Genomic DNA, 16,967 nt, shown 5'->3' with positions numbered 1-16,967 from the left:
TCTCAATTCTTTATATTTTGGGTAATAACCATTTAATCTTTTAAACTGTCTCACTATCTTCACCCATGCTGTGGCATTCCATTTAATATTGATTCTGTTGCCTGTGGCTGGGCTATTTTTCCTTTGGTCTTCAGCTATTCCAGCACATCTGTCTTGAGGATGATGATTTTCTCCCCTGCTTCAGTGGTCGTAAGTTTATCTTCCCTGTATGGCTGGGTTAAAAACCCTATTCCATTTTCTTCTAGTTATTTTATAAATAAATACAGTGGCATTCAAAAGCTGAGGTGCCTTTATACTTTGAGATTAATAGACTTTTAAAGCTGCAGAACTTTCTAGTCAGGATGAAATTTTCTCAGTTCCCAAGGTGGACTGGTCCATATCATAAAAGGACAGATGTCACAGAACAGTCACCCTTCTTCAGTCAGGAGGGAAGCTGGGCATGAAATTTGAGAATCAAAACTTCTGCCTTCTCTTCAAGATGTCCACTACCCTGCAACCCTCAACTGCCAGTGTTTGTATACATCTTGACAAGCTCACTTACAATTAATTTTCAGCAAGCAAGGTCATCACAAACAAAAGCAATCACCTGAAGAAGATACCTGGTTGTTGCCCTGGAGTACAACAACCAAACCAAAACAGCTATGGAGGCATGTCACCTAGTTATTTGTCATGTAATGAAAACTTCCTGGGAAATTTCAATATTTCCCACCATTGATGGAAAATGGAGAGAAAATAATATGATAAAGCAAAAAGTCATTTACAAAGTTTAGATTATACTATAGAATTTTTACATATCTACATATGTAACTTATATATTTAAAAAAGAAGTTAATTCACCTGAAACTAATGCAACATTGTAAATCAATTATACTTCAATTTTTAAAAAATAATAAAAGTAAAAAAAAATGAGTATTTCTGTCTTTGGAATCTCACAAAATAAAGTTTAAAAAAAAAGAAGTAGGGCTTCCCTGGTGGCACGGTGGTCGAGTGTCCACCTGCCAGTGCAGGGGAGACAGATTCGTGCCCCGGTCCGGGAGGATCCCATGTGCCGCGGAACGGCTGGGCCCGTGGGCGATGGCCACTGGGCCTGAGCGTGTGGAGCCTGTGCTCCGCGGTGGGAGAGGCCACAACAGTGAGAGGCCCGCGTACAGCAAAAAAAAAAGAAGTAAATTCATTGAAAGGTTAACAGTGGTTATGTGAAGGGAGGTAGAGTCATGGGTTATTCTGATCTTCTGTAGATTTCTTCTGCATTATATACATCATACAATTAAACATTTTTATACAGACATACCCAAAGAACATACTCTTACCCTTTTAAAAACTTGAATTATTAAAAATGGATGTAGAACAGATCTTGGCATTATATGAAATCAAATGCTACTAAAACTTAAGCCAGATCCCCCAACTTTTATTTGGGCCACTGCTCACTAAACACAAGCACCCCCCTCCTCCTTTTGTTTTCATATGTACCAGGCCTCCTATCAACACTTAGAACAGTAAGTCTATCAGAGATTCGTTAGAATTAAAAGAATTCTCAAAATACCATGAACTTACTCTTCTCTCTTTTTTTTTTAAGGTTAAAGTCTCTAAAGTACTTGCAAAAAATATATGCAATGAGGTTTACATAATAGCGACATGATGGTATTGTGGTTTTCCTGTTTTTTTTTTAAGTCCTTATCTGTTGGATAAATATTGAAACATTTACTGGCAATGATAAAATATTTAAGATTTCCTTAAAATACTCAACTCACCCCAAAGAAAGGGATGGGGGAAAATAGATGAAAAAGAACAACAGAGGGCTTCCCTGGTGGCGCAGTGGTTGAGAGTCTGCCTGCCAATGCATGGGACACGGGTTCGAGCCCTGGTCTGGGAGGATCCCACATGCCGCGGAGCAACTAGGCCCGTGAGACACAGTTACTGAGCCTGCGCGTCTGGAGCCTGTGCTCCGCAACGAGAGAGGCCGCGATAGTGAGAGGCCCGTGCACCTCGATGAAGAGTGGCCCCCGCTTGCCACAGCTAGAGAAAGCCCTAGCACAGAAACGAAGACCCAACACAGCCATAAATAAATAAATAAATAAATAAATAAATAAATAAATAAATAAATAAATAAAAGAACAACAGAGGGTTGGAATTACTTAAGTTGGGTGATGGGGACCATTATTCTATTCTGCTTTGTGTACATTCAAAGTTTTTCCATAATACAGCTTTTTGAAAAGGTACCATGACAAGTGAAAAGCCATATACACATGAGCACCACAATCACTGCTCGTATATCATCCAAGGTAGCGAAATTAAGCTCATAGCCAAACAGTTTTTGGGTTTTTTTTTCACATCAGGGTCACTATCTCAAAGGGAGCATCCGACTCTGTACCTTTTCTTTATTAGGCAATAAAGAGTATATGCATGTGTAAATCTATCTAAAAATGTCTTTCATATGCATCTACAGATCTGAGTCAGAAGATTTCAGATTTTCTGTCCTGGGCCAGAATTAGAACAAGATAGCTAGCTGACACAGCACTACTTGGCTCGCGACATTTAAAAAATAAAACAAGCAGGCTTCCCTGGTGGCGCAGTGGTTGAGAGTCTGCCTGCCGATGCAGGGGACACGGGTTCATGCCCTGGTCTGGGAAGATCCCACATGCTGCAGAGCGGCTAGGCCCGTGAGCCATGGCCGCTGAGCCTGCGCGTCCGGAGCCTGTGCTCCGCAACGGGAGAGGCCACAACAGTGAGAGGCCTGCGTACCGCAAAAAATAAATAAATAAAAATAAAAAAATAATAATAAAACAAGATGCATGCTGATTCAAGCCATAGCAAGACCCTATTCTGGGAGCCCCATTCTCCTGCTTGACACGGAGTAAGGACTCTGCTACTTCTTTAAGAGGACAAGCTGGTGCCTACACAAGTCAGCTGCAGGGCAAAAAGCCTCAGCACTCAACACAAGTTAGAAAACTAAGATGAAGATCATTTACTTTATACAATCATTTTTCTTAATTTAAATTAAATTAAAAATTTTTATTAATTTTTATTGGAGTATAGTTGCTTTACAATGTTGTGTTAGTTTCTGCTGTACAGCAAAGTGAATCAGCTATATGTATACATATATCCCCTCCTTTTGGATTTCCTTCCCATTTAGGTCACCACAGAGCATTGAGTAGAGTTCCCTGTGCTATGCAGTAGGTCCTCATTAGTTATCTATTTTATACAGTGTAGTGTATATATGTCAATCCCAATCTCCCAATTCATCCCACCCCTCCTTCCCCCCTTGGTATCCATACATTTGTTCTCTACATCTGTGTCTCTATTTCTGCTTTGCAAATAAGTTCATCTGTACCATTTTTCTAGATTCCACATATAAGCGATATTATACAGTCTGTTCTTGGCAACAGTCGCAAAGGATGATACAAATACTAAGGACCTGGGAGCCCCAAACTGATGACTTCCCAGTGAATCAAAAGTAAAAACAAAACATAAACACTAAGGCATACCCAGTGAAAGGGCTTTCATGTACACTATTATATGTGATCCTCAAATCTCCCCTGAGAGGCTGGTAGGGCCTGTGTTATTTCCATTTCATGGATGCAGAAACTTGGGTTCCAAGCTTTAAGGCAACAGAGTCGTCTGCTTCCAAGGACAGTGCTCTTTTCACTGCCCCAAACCTCCTTGGAGTATATATGTGATGGTGAGAGCAGGTAAGCCTTTCATAAAGTGAAGCAGAAAAGGGGAAACCAGCTTTAGGTCCACCACTTCCTGAGTTTCAAAATGCCCTCAATTATTTCCTAATTACCCTCTTTTTGTTCTTTCTCTTCTCTGCTATGAGCATGGAGGCCTTAACGAATGGCCCTTCCATCTCCTTCCGTGTTACTATGGGCTGGTGTCCTTTGCTTTCTGAGCTCTGGCAGAGGTCTCCTAAAACTCACTTAACCCAAGAAACAGAAATAATTTTTTTTAATCTTTTTTTTTTTCATGCGGGATCTTATTTCCCTGACCAGGGATCAACCCATGCCCCCTGCAGTGGAAGCATGGAGCCTAACCACTGGATAGTCAGGGAATTCCCAGAAATAATTATTTTTTTAAACCAGGAGGGACTGTCATGGCTGTGTCTGGGAGGTTTGCTTCTGGTCCTCTCTCTCCATTAGTCAAGATGGTACCAAGGAAGAGAAGCTGGCAGAGCAACATCACAGCCCTCACCTCCCACAGAAGACTAAACCTAGGAGAAGAACAAGACGTACCTCTCTGACTTCATGAAGCTGGCCGGAATATTGACTCTTGGCTCTTCGGGCAGCAGCAGGCGACTTGTGATGTGTGATTGTGACCACGCCGGGGGCCCCCGCACCGAGGTGTCTCTGGCTACAGGGAGATGCAGAATTGGGTGTTCCATGGGGGAGCAAAGTGAGACTTCGGCTTCGGGAGCTTGGAGTCGTCTAGAATAAGCAACAGGCGTCAAAACTCAACAACCGACTTGCAGAACACAACCAAGTGTTGGCTTCCATTTATGTTGGACCTCTCAGGCTTTCCCCTTCGTCTTTAGAGGGATGAGGAGCTGGGGAGGTGCCCAGCACTACATGCTCTAATCCCACACTCACTCAGGCCAGAGAGACTGTCTCCATTAACTACGCTTCTGGTCTCACCTCCGGTCATGTCTCCTGCCCCAAAATATGGCCGTGGAGAGCTACTCTGAGGCCCCCAACACCGCGGGCTCTCGGGGTGCTGTGCTCCTCTTCCTAAATGCCCTCCCCTCCCGTGGGCGAAGCCAGCTCAACGCTCTGTGCTGTGTGGAGCATCCCCTGTCTGCCTCAGCCCCTCTGTGCTCTTATTCCACTACATAGAGGTTATATTCATTGTCCAGCTAAACTTTGATTCTTTCAAACTCATCTTTATATCCCCAAGACCTGGCACATCATGACTGCTATTTATTAAGTACCTAATACATGTTTGCTGCATAAGGGAATGAACGTACCAAGTAATCCACCAATTAATCCCCATTTGTTAGTGTAGTGCTGGTATTTCATCCTATCGTAACGTATCATCCAAATAACTACTGAGTATGTGATAAGGACGGCATCACAACTTAGTGGAGATGAATTTTTCAATAACTGGTGATGGGATAACTGGGCAGCCAACTGAAAAACAAAGTTGGATTTATCTCTCAGATCACAGACCCCCAAATGGATCAAAGACTTAAGGGAAAAAAAAGAAAAAGCACTAGAATAAAACATGTGGCCTTGGGGTAGGGAAGACCTAACACCTCCAAATCCAAAAGCCATAAGAGAAAAGCTCAATAAACCTGATGCCCTAAAAATTGAAAACTTCTGCATGGGAAACAAATTTTAAAAACCCACTCCCGCCACTGACAGAGCCAACCGATAAACTAGGAAAAATATTTTCAACTAGTTTCACAGACAAAAGGCTCATCATTCTAATTTGTAAATAGGAATATAATGCCTAGGAATTAAAAAGAACAACAAACTATTAAAATAGGGCAAGATATGAACAGACAATTCACAAAAAAAAGAAATAAAAATGGCCCTTAAATTATATGAAAACATGTTCAACTGTACTCATACAATAAAACCACATTTAGATATACCATCTTTCACCCACTGGATTGGCAAAAATCCTAAAGTATGAGTACCCAGTCTACTGATAGGACCTTAGAGAGACGGGTTTGTGGGAGTATAAGGTGGCAGAAAGCCCGAGGAGGGCAATCTGGCAGGACCTGTCCCAGTTACAGATTCGTTTCCCCGTGATTCAGCAAAATGCCCTGTTTGGGAATGTCTCCTCCATACACCTGCACCCAGGTGGAATGGCATCTGTACCCAGGAGTCACCGAAGTCATATGTTTAATGGCAAAGGATGGGAAACTATGCAAATGTTCCTCCGTCTAAGACAGGTTAATAAGACACGGCACACCTCCATGATCTAACACTACCAGGACGTAATAGGATCGTAAGAAAGGTCTCCGTGAACTGGTCTGCAAAAAGAAATCTCTAAACTATACAGTTAAGTGAAAAAAGCAAGGTTCCTAACTGTTCTACAGTATGCAAAGTTCTGTGTCAAAATGTGGAAAATTAGTGTTTTTATCATTTGTTTATAATCATTGTTTAAAACAAAAAATACTCTACAAGGATACACATGAAACTCAAAGTGGGCTACTTATCCATGGAGAAGCTAGGAATGAGAGAGTAGGAACAGAGAGGGAGGGAGATTGTTCACTGCATAGTTTTCATATTCTTTCATTCTGAACCATGTGAATGGATTATCGATCCAAGATTTTCTACATTCTACATAAAAAGCTGTGTTCTAAATGTTTCTACACTTCATTTCAGCTTGAGAAAAAAAGGCAGTTAGATGCTATGCTGGATTCATGCTAGTTTCTCTATTTCAATTATCAAATATTTACTGAATACCTACTATGTGCCAAGGAGAATATCTGATGTGTGATGTCAAGGTGAAACATGAGATGTATGAGGCCATCTTTCACCGTAGATGTTTATAGTACTGCTGGGGATATAAGAGCACAGATACAGAGACAGCGAGACCGACACACACACACACACACACACACACACACACACACACACACACACACACACACACACACACACACACACACACACACACACACACACACACACACACACACACACACAGTAAGGAAGGGCGTGACAAGATGCTAATTTGGCAATACAGCCAGAAAATGTCAAAGTGAGGAACAGAAAGATCAAGGCGAGCTGACTTCATCACAGGAGACTGTTCTGAGGGCAAAAAATTTGAAGCCTGAGTAGAATTGAGGGAGATAAAGAGACATGGGTGGCAACAAACAAAGCAACCCAGACAGGAAGTTCAAAGTCTCCAGCCTTGGATAACAGTCACAGGTCTAAAAATTGTTAGAAGTTAATGATCCACAATTTTACAAATCTCCAAGGGGTTGGGGAGCAGGGTGGGAGCCAGGGTAGAAATCAGAATTTTGTGTTAGCCTGCAGTACCACGGTAGCTTGTAAATTTCTTTGGATGTGAACTTGGACAGAATTAATAGGAAGACAGATAAAGTCAGGAGGCAGTGTATTGCTTTTAAGTCAGCTTATATATAGGTAACTGGAAAAATCTGTGGTCTAAGAATTAAGTATACCTTGATCACAATGAAATACAACGATCGTCTACTTTCAGCTTCAGTCTTTTCCCTTGGAGTGAAGAGGAGGAAAGAAGCTATGTCGTTAATTCTTCAAAGACGCAAATTTTCCTAAGCATTAATCTACTGAAATACATTTTGTTTTTCTGGTTTGTTTTGTTTTCATTTTCACCAAGAACTTTATTGAACAACGTATTCACCCTTTGTTCCACTCTGAAATACATTTTGATTGTTTGGGAGCCTTATTCCAACCCAAGAAAAGGCAGATTTTTTTCACTGGGCTTTGAAGCCAGACAGCCAGGTTTCGCCCACACCCCCAGCTCTACCAGGTTCTAGCTATGTGACCTCAAGTGAGTTAAGCTTTCTTATTAAGCATCAATTTCCTAATCCTTAAAAAAGGAGTCATAATACTGACCCTTAAGTGCCATCATGAGGATTAAAGTAGATCATGCACAAAAAATGCTTAGCAGCACGCAGTGCCTGCCATGCAGGAGCTGCATGGCCAAAGTTTGCTTCTTCCCTTATAGCCCTTAAAACTTGATCGATGAAGGCATTACTGATTTTTAAAATGTTAAGAAGTTGCTTAGCACAAAATTGTAAGCAGTCACTGACCTGCTCCTTATTTTCTATAGGGTCAAAGTCGTGATGAAGCCCAAAATGTAATTAAATAATTACTGGAGAACCTACATGGCCAGCAAGACTGTAGGGGGAACCACACTTCTAAATTCTGAGCAGAATGAGAACCCATCAGAAATCAGACAGGAAGACCTCTCTGGTAAGGGGCGCCTTTGCCTGAAGGACTATCACCTAAACGACAATAAATCAGGAAATTCACCCAGGAGCCAAAGGATTCTGCTGTGGACGTCTAACACCACGCTCATTACTTAATGGCTGTCACTTGAATTCACAAGCAGTAAATTTGAGTCGAAAAACCTTTAATGTCCCATTCACTGTATGTTTCTCATGGTTTAATTCACACTCATGTCTCCTCTCAGGGCAAATATGAGCAAAAAAAGTCTCTCTCTTGGTAAATCCCATAGGTCATCAGGCACCCTGAGAAAAAGGCAGAAAAGGCAGCAAACCGCAACCACTACAAACAAGCGGCTCTTTCCAAAAGGTGGCCTGTCGAAAATGTCCAGGTTGTGTTTGAAAATTATACGAGGGGGACTTCCCTGGTGGTCCAGTGGTTAGGAATCGGTCTTGCAGTGCAGGGGACACCGGTTCGATCCCTGGTCGGGGAACTGAGATCCCACATGCTGCCACTAGTGGCCCCCGCTAAGCCCACGCTCCACAACTACTGAGCCTGTGCTCCTCAACTAGAGAGAAACCTGCGCACAGCAACAAAGAGCCCACGTGCCACAACTAAGACCCGACGCAGCCAAAAACATATAATTAATTAATTAATTAATTAATTTAAAAAAGAAAATTACACTTAGGGAATTCCCTGGCAGTTCAGTGGTTAGGACTTGGCGCTTTCACTGCCAAGGGCATGGGTTCAATCCCTGGTTGGGGAACTAAGATCCTGCAAGCTGCGTGGCACAGCTATATTGAAAAAAAAAGCAACTTACACTTAGATGTCATACACACACCTCTCTGCTACTAATTTAAAACAAAATATTATCAAAGTTTGAGGAACAACATGTCAAGGTTTTGCTCCAAATATTGACTTCAAGGGAGCAACGAGAAATGCCAAGTGTGTCATCTGCAGAAAATTCTGAGGCAAGAGTAACGGCTCCTACCCGGGAGTGAGATCCACTCTTTACTTGGAGAGTCACCCCGTGTCCCCTCCCTCAGCAAGTAGCAGTAGGTAAGTGGGGTTCCTGCCTGACAAATGGGGTGATGCCAAAGAAGAGAACAGGTAGCAGGTAAGACACAGCACAGATGCTCAGACCCCGCCCAGGATTCCACCTGTAATCAGGTGTTATATTTACCAACCTCTTGGTTTTCCCCTACTTTCCTCCTTGGATTTCTATGTTTCCCAGGGTTTCAAGGCAGGGACACACAGACATCCTTCTTGTATTTACTGGCCCAAACTGGCATAAAGGAAAGGTGTGACTGGAAAGGGAGAAGCAGCACTAGAAAGAATATTTCCAGCAGGGAAACCAAGCAACAAGCCAGAGAGAGAGAGTCTAGTCTGGGAAGCTTAGAAGAGAACTACAGGACTACCGTCCAGAAGAGCACCAAGAGGATCTAGTCCCACAGGACAGTGTGGGTGAGTGGTTAAGACCACGGTTTCTCAAGTTGACGGCCTGGGTTCAAATCTGCACTCTGCCACTCATGAGCTAGGTGGCCTAGTAAAGTAACGTGGTGTTTTTATTTCTAAAATGCTAATATTACTTCGTGGGTTGTTGGAGATTAACATGAAAAGAGAGAGGTAAAGCACATGCCATATAGGAAGCATGCAATAAATGTCATCATTATCATTCAAAAATTAAGAAAAATGAGGCCTTTGGGTACCGAGTAGGTAAATGATTGTTAAGTGGGCCCAGAGTCAAGTATATGGATTTAAAGGTTGTTTTCATCCAAGTGCCTTAAGCAGACATAGCCTTACCTTAACTTCCTTAACTTACAAAAAAAAAAAAGGTAAATTAAGAGTAATCATCCAAATTACTAAAAAAGTTTGCTTCAGAGAAAAAAGTACAAAGTACATTTACTATGATTGCACGTTTTTGAAAACCTATCTGTTGTAGAACACGAAGTGACTGTAGATTGTTCCAATGATACGTGGGTACCAAAAGCAAAGAATTAGTATAAATAAGTAATGAGCAATTTCCCATTAGGATTTTGGAATAAACAAACCCTCAAACTGGAAAGATCATCAGTTGGTCATAAAAAGTCTTAAAACTTGTATCAAAAATTTATAATTAAGCTTGCTGCAGCTGAAATTTAAAAGCTGAAAAGGAGTAGGGGAGGGGAATATCTTAAATATACATTCATGGCAACTGCTTCTGTAGAAAATTTTTCTGATGGGAAAAATTGCTGAGAGTCAATTATAACAGCCTTCAAATGCCATTTAATTTTGGTGCATATTTTCCTCACTTCCTTGAATTCTTTCACAGCAATGGGGAAAAAAGACACTATTTCAGAATAAAATAGCCCAGGGGAGGCAGAAAAATCAGACCGGCCTGGTTATGTTTTGTGAAAAATAAATTCAACTGACTAAAATCATTTCATCACATTCCTTCTCTCTCCTCTAAAAAAACAAATTAATGTGCCATTTCTAAATATGTGAAAGCTAATCATAAAAATTGTGGTTTATTCCTTTTCTTCCAAAAGGAAATATACCTCAAAATCAACGAAAAGGGAAAAGCATAACAGTTTTTTAAATATTACATTCAGGGCCTTAAAATTATTCAGATTTTTGTTTTCCTGGCAGTCAACATCTCAATAAAATGTGGAGGTTTTTTTTTGTTTTTTAATGTGGAGTGTTTTTAAAATGAATCTATCCTACTATTTTGATTAATAGCTTCATATGAACCTTTTCATTTGCCCTGCTTTTTATTTGTTTGCTTTTGTTTTTTAATATTCTGTGACCTCAGCTTAAAACAGACCTAAAGTAGAAATAAAATTTTTTAAAATGGGACATTTTCCAAGTTCATTGCCATGATTAACTTCTCAAAATTATACTCAGCTCTCTCTACTTTTCCAAATTCCTGTCCTCTTACAGAAATAGGAGTTTCAACTCTAAGTTACCAAGCCTAGGAAATTTCTTCCATTGTTATCTGTGAATCTTGAATACATCTTAAACACTTTCCACTAACTTTATACCAAGATTCTGTTAAAATACACACAACAAATGCATACAAACATGTCTGCAAAGGAAAAATTGTGGTTTTCACCAGAGAGGAAGGCTCTAGCTTGCTTCTAAACATATCATCCTGATTATACATGCAAATGCTAGATCTCTGAAAAATCAGGGCAAGCAAAATGCATATATTTCCATTTCCTGCAAATAGAGGGATAGAAATCTTGACATTTTCAGCTTGCCTGTTCTCCCAGCATTTTCAGCCACCAAATAAATTCTGCTGACTCTTCTGTAACAGCTAATCCAATTGCTCCAGAATCCCTAACCCATACTCTGGCCCAGCCTCTGTCCAGGTCAAGTTGAATGTCCCAAAAGGGCTGAAAGGGACTTCCCTGGTGGTCCAGTGGTTAAGACTCTGTGCTTCCACCGCAGGGGGCACAGGTTTGATCCCTGGTCGGGGACTAAGATCCTGCATGCCCCATGGCAAGTCCAAAAACAAAAAAACAGAAAACAACTGGGCTGAAAGCACTGGTCTCATGCACTTGGCATATCACACACTACTATTTTTTCCCACTTCCCCCAGCTTCCGCCATCTTGCAGATCCACCTAGAAGTGGTCATGTGCAATTTTAAAACCTTCCACACACCCACCCTCTCAGCTCTTGAACCTTCTATCCACATCCTTTACTTGGAACCTTGTGATTCCACATACCAAGACTCCTTTTTGATGCTTTATTCTAAAAGCGTGAAGGTTCCCTCTTTCTATTGTCCAGGCCCCATTCTCTCCAATCCTCCTGCTGTGGAATTACAGAATTTTAGAGCTAGAAGAAATCTCAAGTCTAGTCCTCCCACTTTATAGATCTAAAAACTACAGCCTCAAAAAGATAAAATGAAATATACCAAAAGAGGACCCAATTACGAGCCTCGTTCAAGATTTAACTAAAAAAGCCTGATGAGAGACTCAGGCCCTCCAGCTGGTCCTTCTCAATTAAATGAGGACTTAGTCATTGAAACAGTGTCTGACACAAGGTTGACATTAAAACATTTGATAGAAAGGATGAAAGCTGATACCAGTTTATCCATTTTCACCTTTCCTCTTGCACATTCACCTATCGTAAAAATACACATGCAACACTCCTTTGAAAGCAGGATAACTGTGTACTATATTCTCTTAGAACTGCAGATCCTCAAAGAAAATCATTTTATTTTATATATGTTGTTTGTAAATAACATGAAACAAAGACTTTTTAATGCTGAATAGCTGTTTCAATAGGAAAAAAACAACTCTGAAAACAAGGACTAGAAAGAAGTTGATTTAACTTAGTGAGTTATGTTAGAGCAACCACCAAAAACCCAGAACAACCACCAAAACCCTAGAGCAACCTCCAGACTTAATATAGAAATTTTAGTTTCACTTCTTTTAGTTTTAGAAACAAGATGAGGACTCCAATATCATCACTGTTTAACATAGTACTAGAGGCACTAGCCAACAAAATAGGAACAAAAAAAGAAAAAGAGGTAGAAGGAAAAGAAGTAACAAAAATGTCTTTGACTGTAGGTGTGACCATTTTACAAAAAAATAAAAAGAGAGCACACTAGTGAGTCCAACAAAGTTGCCAGATATATGATGAACTTAGAAAGGTCAACAGCCTTCCTCTGTATCAGCAATAACCAACTAGAAAATACAGTAGAAAATAAGATATTCAAAATAACAACAAAACTATGATGTACAGGTATTAATCCAATAAGGAATACATACGACTTTTGTGGAGAAGATTTTTTTTTAAACCTGTGAAAATAAATCAATGAGGAACTGAGAAGATGAAGACACACCCAGGTGAATGAATTGGACAACTTATTATAAAGATGTCATTTCTCCCAAATTATTATATAATTGTTCTAATAAAAATTCCAGTAGGATTTTTTGAGCAACTCAACAAATTTATTACAATATATAAATAGGAGAATAAAGGTCTGTGAAGAGCCAAGTTAATTCAGAAAAAGGAGAGGGACTCACCCTCCCACCAGAAACAAATACTAACAAACAACAAAGCCACGATGACTATATGGTATTCATGCAGGAACTAGCAATTGGACTAAAAACTAGAAAAGAGGGTGTGAGAACATGTTAAGTATATATGAGAACTTGGTATATTACAGAGGCGGCACCATAAACCAGTGGAGAGAAAAAATGCTATTGGGAAAAGCAAAAATATTGCTGGCTTTCTGTCTTATGGGACATACAAAGGCAAAAATCTAAATGTAAAAAGTAGGAGGCGGAGTTGACTGAGGCAAGATCGGGTTTCAGGTGTAGGCTTCCCTCACCGATTAGAAAGAAGATGTCTTGTGCTGAGTATTCTTTTCATGTGCCAAGTCTAGAGGAGCTTGTTGGAGTTCTGGAGAAGGGGCTAACGGATAACTTTGCTGATGTCCAGGTCTCTGTAGTTGATTGCCCTAATTTGACCAAGGAGCCATTTACCTTTACCGTAAAAGGTATCTGTGGGAAAACTAGAATTGCAGAAGGAAGAGGTGTGCCTTACTTATTGCCTCTTATAAATAAAAAAAAGTTTATGATCTAAAGAAAATCGCAAAAGAAATCCAGCTTCCTGGAGCTTTTGTTCTTGGAGCAGGAACAGGCCCATCTCAGACTCTTGGATTCAATTCTGAGTTTATGCCAGTTGTTCAAACAGAAAGTGAACACAAACCTCCTGTGGATGGAAGTTACTGTGCTCATGTTAACTCTGAAGATGGAGGGTGCCTACTTGAGAAATACAGTGAGAAATATCATGATTTTGGGTTTGCGTTACTGGCCAATCTTTTTGCCAGTGAAGGCCAACCTGGAAAGGTCATTGAGGTGAAAGCCAAAAGAAGAACTGGAAAACTTAACTTTGTGACTTGTATGAGACAGACTCTTGAAAAACATTATGGAGATAAGCCTGTAGGAATGGGAGGTACTTTCGTGATTCAGAAGGGAAAAGTGAAGACTCATATTATGCCGGCAGAATTTTCTTCCTGCCCACTGAACTCTGACGAAGACGTGAATAAATGGTTACGTTTTTATGAGATGAAGGCTCCTTTGGTTTTTCTGCCAGTTTTTATCTCCAGAGACCCAGGGTTTGATTTGTGGTTGGAGCACACTCATTGTTTTAGTCATCATGGAGAAGGTAGACACTACCATTATGACACCACCCGAGATACAGTGGAATATCTTGGATACTTCTTACCTGCAGAGTTTCTCTATCGCATTGATCAACCAACAGAGACCCATTCATTTGGGCGAGATTAAATCAACTGATACTCGTTTGACTGATTAACTCATTAATTGATACTAATATAAAGCCTAATAGAAATGACCTCACTACTTAATAAGCCCTATTTTTTTCAGCCTTTGAAATGAAAGGTATGTTGACACTGTACTCTGTATTACTTCACAGATCTATCTGAAAGGGATTATTTGGAACAAAGACACATGATGGAGATGTTCTTCATTCTTTTTATTCTAAAAATCAGTCTTATGTTTATAATTAAATATAAACAGGATTAAGAATCAAGTGATGATTCGTACTAGCTAATGGGAATAATTTACATTTGTATATTCAGGTAGTCTTACAACTGCTAAGTGGATGTTTCTGGGTATTAGAAAAATCAGTGCTGGGAATGTTGATAGTTGTTAAATCTTTCTACTGAATTTTAAAAATCCATTTTAGAAGTCAAAGTACACTTTTTTCATGGAATAAGGTGGTCAGAGGGAGCAACTTTACTCCTTTTGGTGATGTTGAACCATACTCTGAAGTTTGCAATTTGCCTTTAACAAATATTAGCAACCAGATGGTTAGCCATGATTCCTCCTTTGTTTGGACTGTCAATTGGAAACAGTTTGTGCCTTGTTGGTTATTTGCGAGAAGTGAAAAGAAACAGCATCAAAATACAACCTCGAAGTGAGTATACTTCAATTTATAAATGAGGCTATTGCCAAATATGACTACTATCCTTCATGAAATGTAAAATTATACCTTCACCAGTTGTAATGATTGAAATTTTCCTCAGTGTTTTTCTATAATAATCATGAGCCAAAAACAACTCTCTAATCTTGTAATGCCAACTGATTTAGGAGCTTTTTAGTACTAAGCATATAATAAATTGTCAAGAAATATTTTTTGTCTTTGGATGTTAACTATAACATGTTCTGTGAGTATAAATTCCTAAATATTATTTTTAAATAAACACTAGTTTGTACCAAAAGAAATGAATTATAATTTTACATTCATAAAAAAAAAAGTAAAACTACAAGCTAACAAAAGAAAAGGTAGGAGAAAAGTTATGTAACATGTAGAAAAGCATTTCTTAACCAAGACCAAAAGAGTAAATCACAAGTTGAACAATTTGATGGATTTGACTACATTATAAGTAAGAGTTTCTATTCAACAAGGACACTGTAGACAAAAATCACAAGTGTGACTGGGAGAAGACAGATTAATACCTAGAATATAAAAGGAGCTCCTAGAAAAAGAAATCAGAAAACACAGCAAAAAATTCGGGCAAAGGATAAGAATAGGCAATATACAGGAGATTCATGAATGGGTAATAATATATCAAGGTAATCAGAGAAATACAAATTACAATCACCAGGAGATTGTATACCCACCAGATTTGCCAAAATTAAAGAGTAAAACGTCCCCAAATAATGGCAAGGATGCAAAGATACTGGAACCCCTTGCATTGCTAGTTAGAGGGTAGACTGGTGCAGCCATTTTGGTGGCAGTAAAGCAGAATTTAGTGAAAATATATATGTATGTTCCCTATGATCCTCAAATTTTCTGCTGGGCAGGTACCCAATAAATATGCTCCCAGTCACATGTATACAGAGGGATAGATACAAGGATGCTCCCAGGTGATGAAGGTGGGGAGTTTGAGGCAATGTAGGTGTACAGCAGTAAGAGTCTGTATAAATAAAAAGTAGACTCTTCATACAATAATACACATGCATCAGCTAGAAGTCATGACTTAGAGGTATGTAGAGCAACACTGATAAAACATACTGCTGAGTTAGAAAAGTTTAAGAAGAAAATGATAAGACCAGCAGGACAATACCACTTAGGTAAGTTCAAAACACATACAACAAGGCAAACAAAGACACATACGTATGCCAGGAATTAATGCTGACTGGGGAATGGGAGCCAGGAATAAAGAAAAATAATTATAAGAGTTTCTTTAAAAAATTTTTAAGAGGGCTTCCCTGGTGGCGCAGTGGTTGAGAGTTCGCCTGCCGATGCAGGGGACATGGGTTCGTGCCCCGGTGCGGGGAGATCCCACATGCCGCGGAGCGGCTGGGCCCGTGAGCCATGGCCGCTGGGCCTGCGCGTCCGGAGCCTGTGCTCCGCAACGGGAGAGGCCACAACAGTGAGAGGCCCACGTACTGCAAAAAAAAAAAAAAAAAAAAAAAAGAAAAAATTTTTAAGAGAAGGACTTGTTTTGACTGATGAGTTTACCATGATCCAGTAATGATGGTTATAACTTTAATTACAAGTATATTTATAATAGTTAACACTTACATGACATCCACTATGTGCCATGAACTGTCTTAAGTATTATATACACACCTTAAATCATTTTTATAATTTATAATAAAAGATTTAATAAATCTTTAAATAATGTAAATCTTTAAAATAAAAATTTATAATAAATCTGTATGATACTATGAGGTAGATCTATCGTTTCCATTTCAGAAATAAGACACAGAAAGATTCAGCATCTTTCTTTGGGTCACACAGCTAGTAAACAATGGAGCTGGGAGTCAAGTCCAAGCGAGCTGCCTCCGTGGCTCATTACATTGCACTTGCTAGAGTGATTCACCCACTTCAACTGAGGTCTGAAAAAGTCACCACAACTCTTTATAACCATAACTAATAGCTTCATTAGCATTTGGAGGAAAAAAAATCCTTTATAGTATCAAAGCCCCGTAAGCGTGCCAATTCTCAAATACTCAAACTCAAATACTCAAGCTCTTTAAGGCGAAAATACATGGATTTAAATTTTTTAAATCAATTATCCATAATAATAGGGGCAATGGTATATCTACAGATATCAAGAATAA

General features: G+C 39.6%; 1 protein-coding gene and 1 pseudogene across 3 annotated transcripts in view; one reads left to right on the top strand and one right to left on the bottom strand.

The window, feature by feature from the left end:
* The window catches only part of OSBPL10 (oxysterol binding protein like 10), a 289,059-nt gene that overhangs the window by 142,410 nt on the left and 129,682 nt on the right, over window positions 1–16,967 (bottom strand). For both annotated transcript variants that reach the window (XM_082637543.1, XM_082637544.1), the window contains one exon: window positions 4,230–4,421. In XM_082637543.1, the coding sequence (XP_082493669.1) occupies window positions 4,230–4,421 (192 nt within the window). The remainder of the gene's footprint in view (window positions 1–4,229; window positions 4,422–16,967) is intronic.
* Window positions 13,152–14,500, top strand: LOC309813029 (ester hydrolase C11orf54 homolog; annotated as a pseudogene). The gene has a single exon. The product of its transcript is annotated as an ester hydrolase C11orf54 homolog (transcript).

Source organism: Mesoplodon mirus (genome assembly GCF_964341445.2).
Source record: "Mesoplodon mirus genome assembly, chromosome: 12".
NCBI lineage: Eukaryota > Metazoa > Chordata > Mammalia > Artiodactyla > Ziphiidae > Mesoplodon > Mesoplodon mirus.
This window is presented reverse-complemented; position numbering and strand designations above follow the sequence as displayed.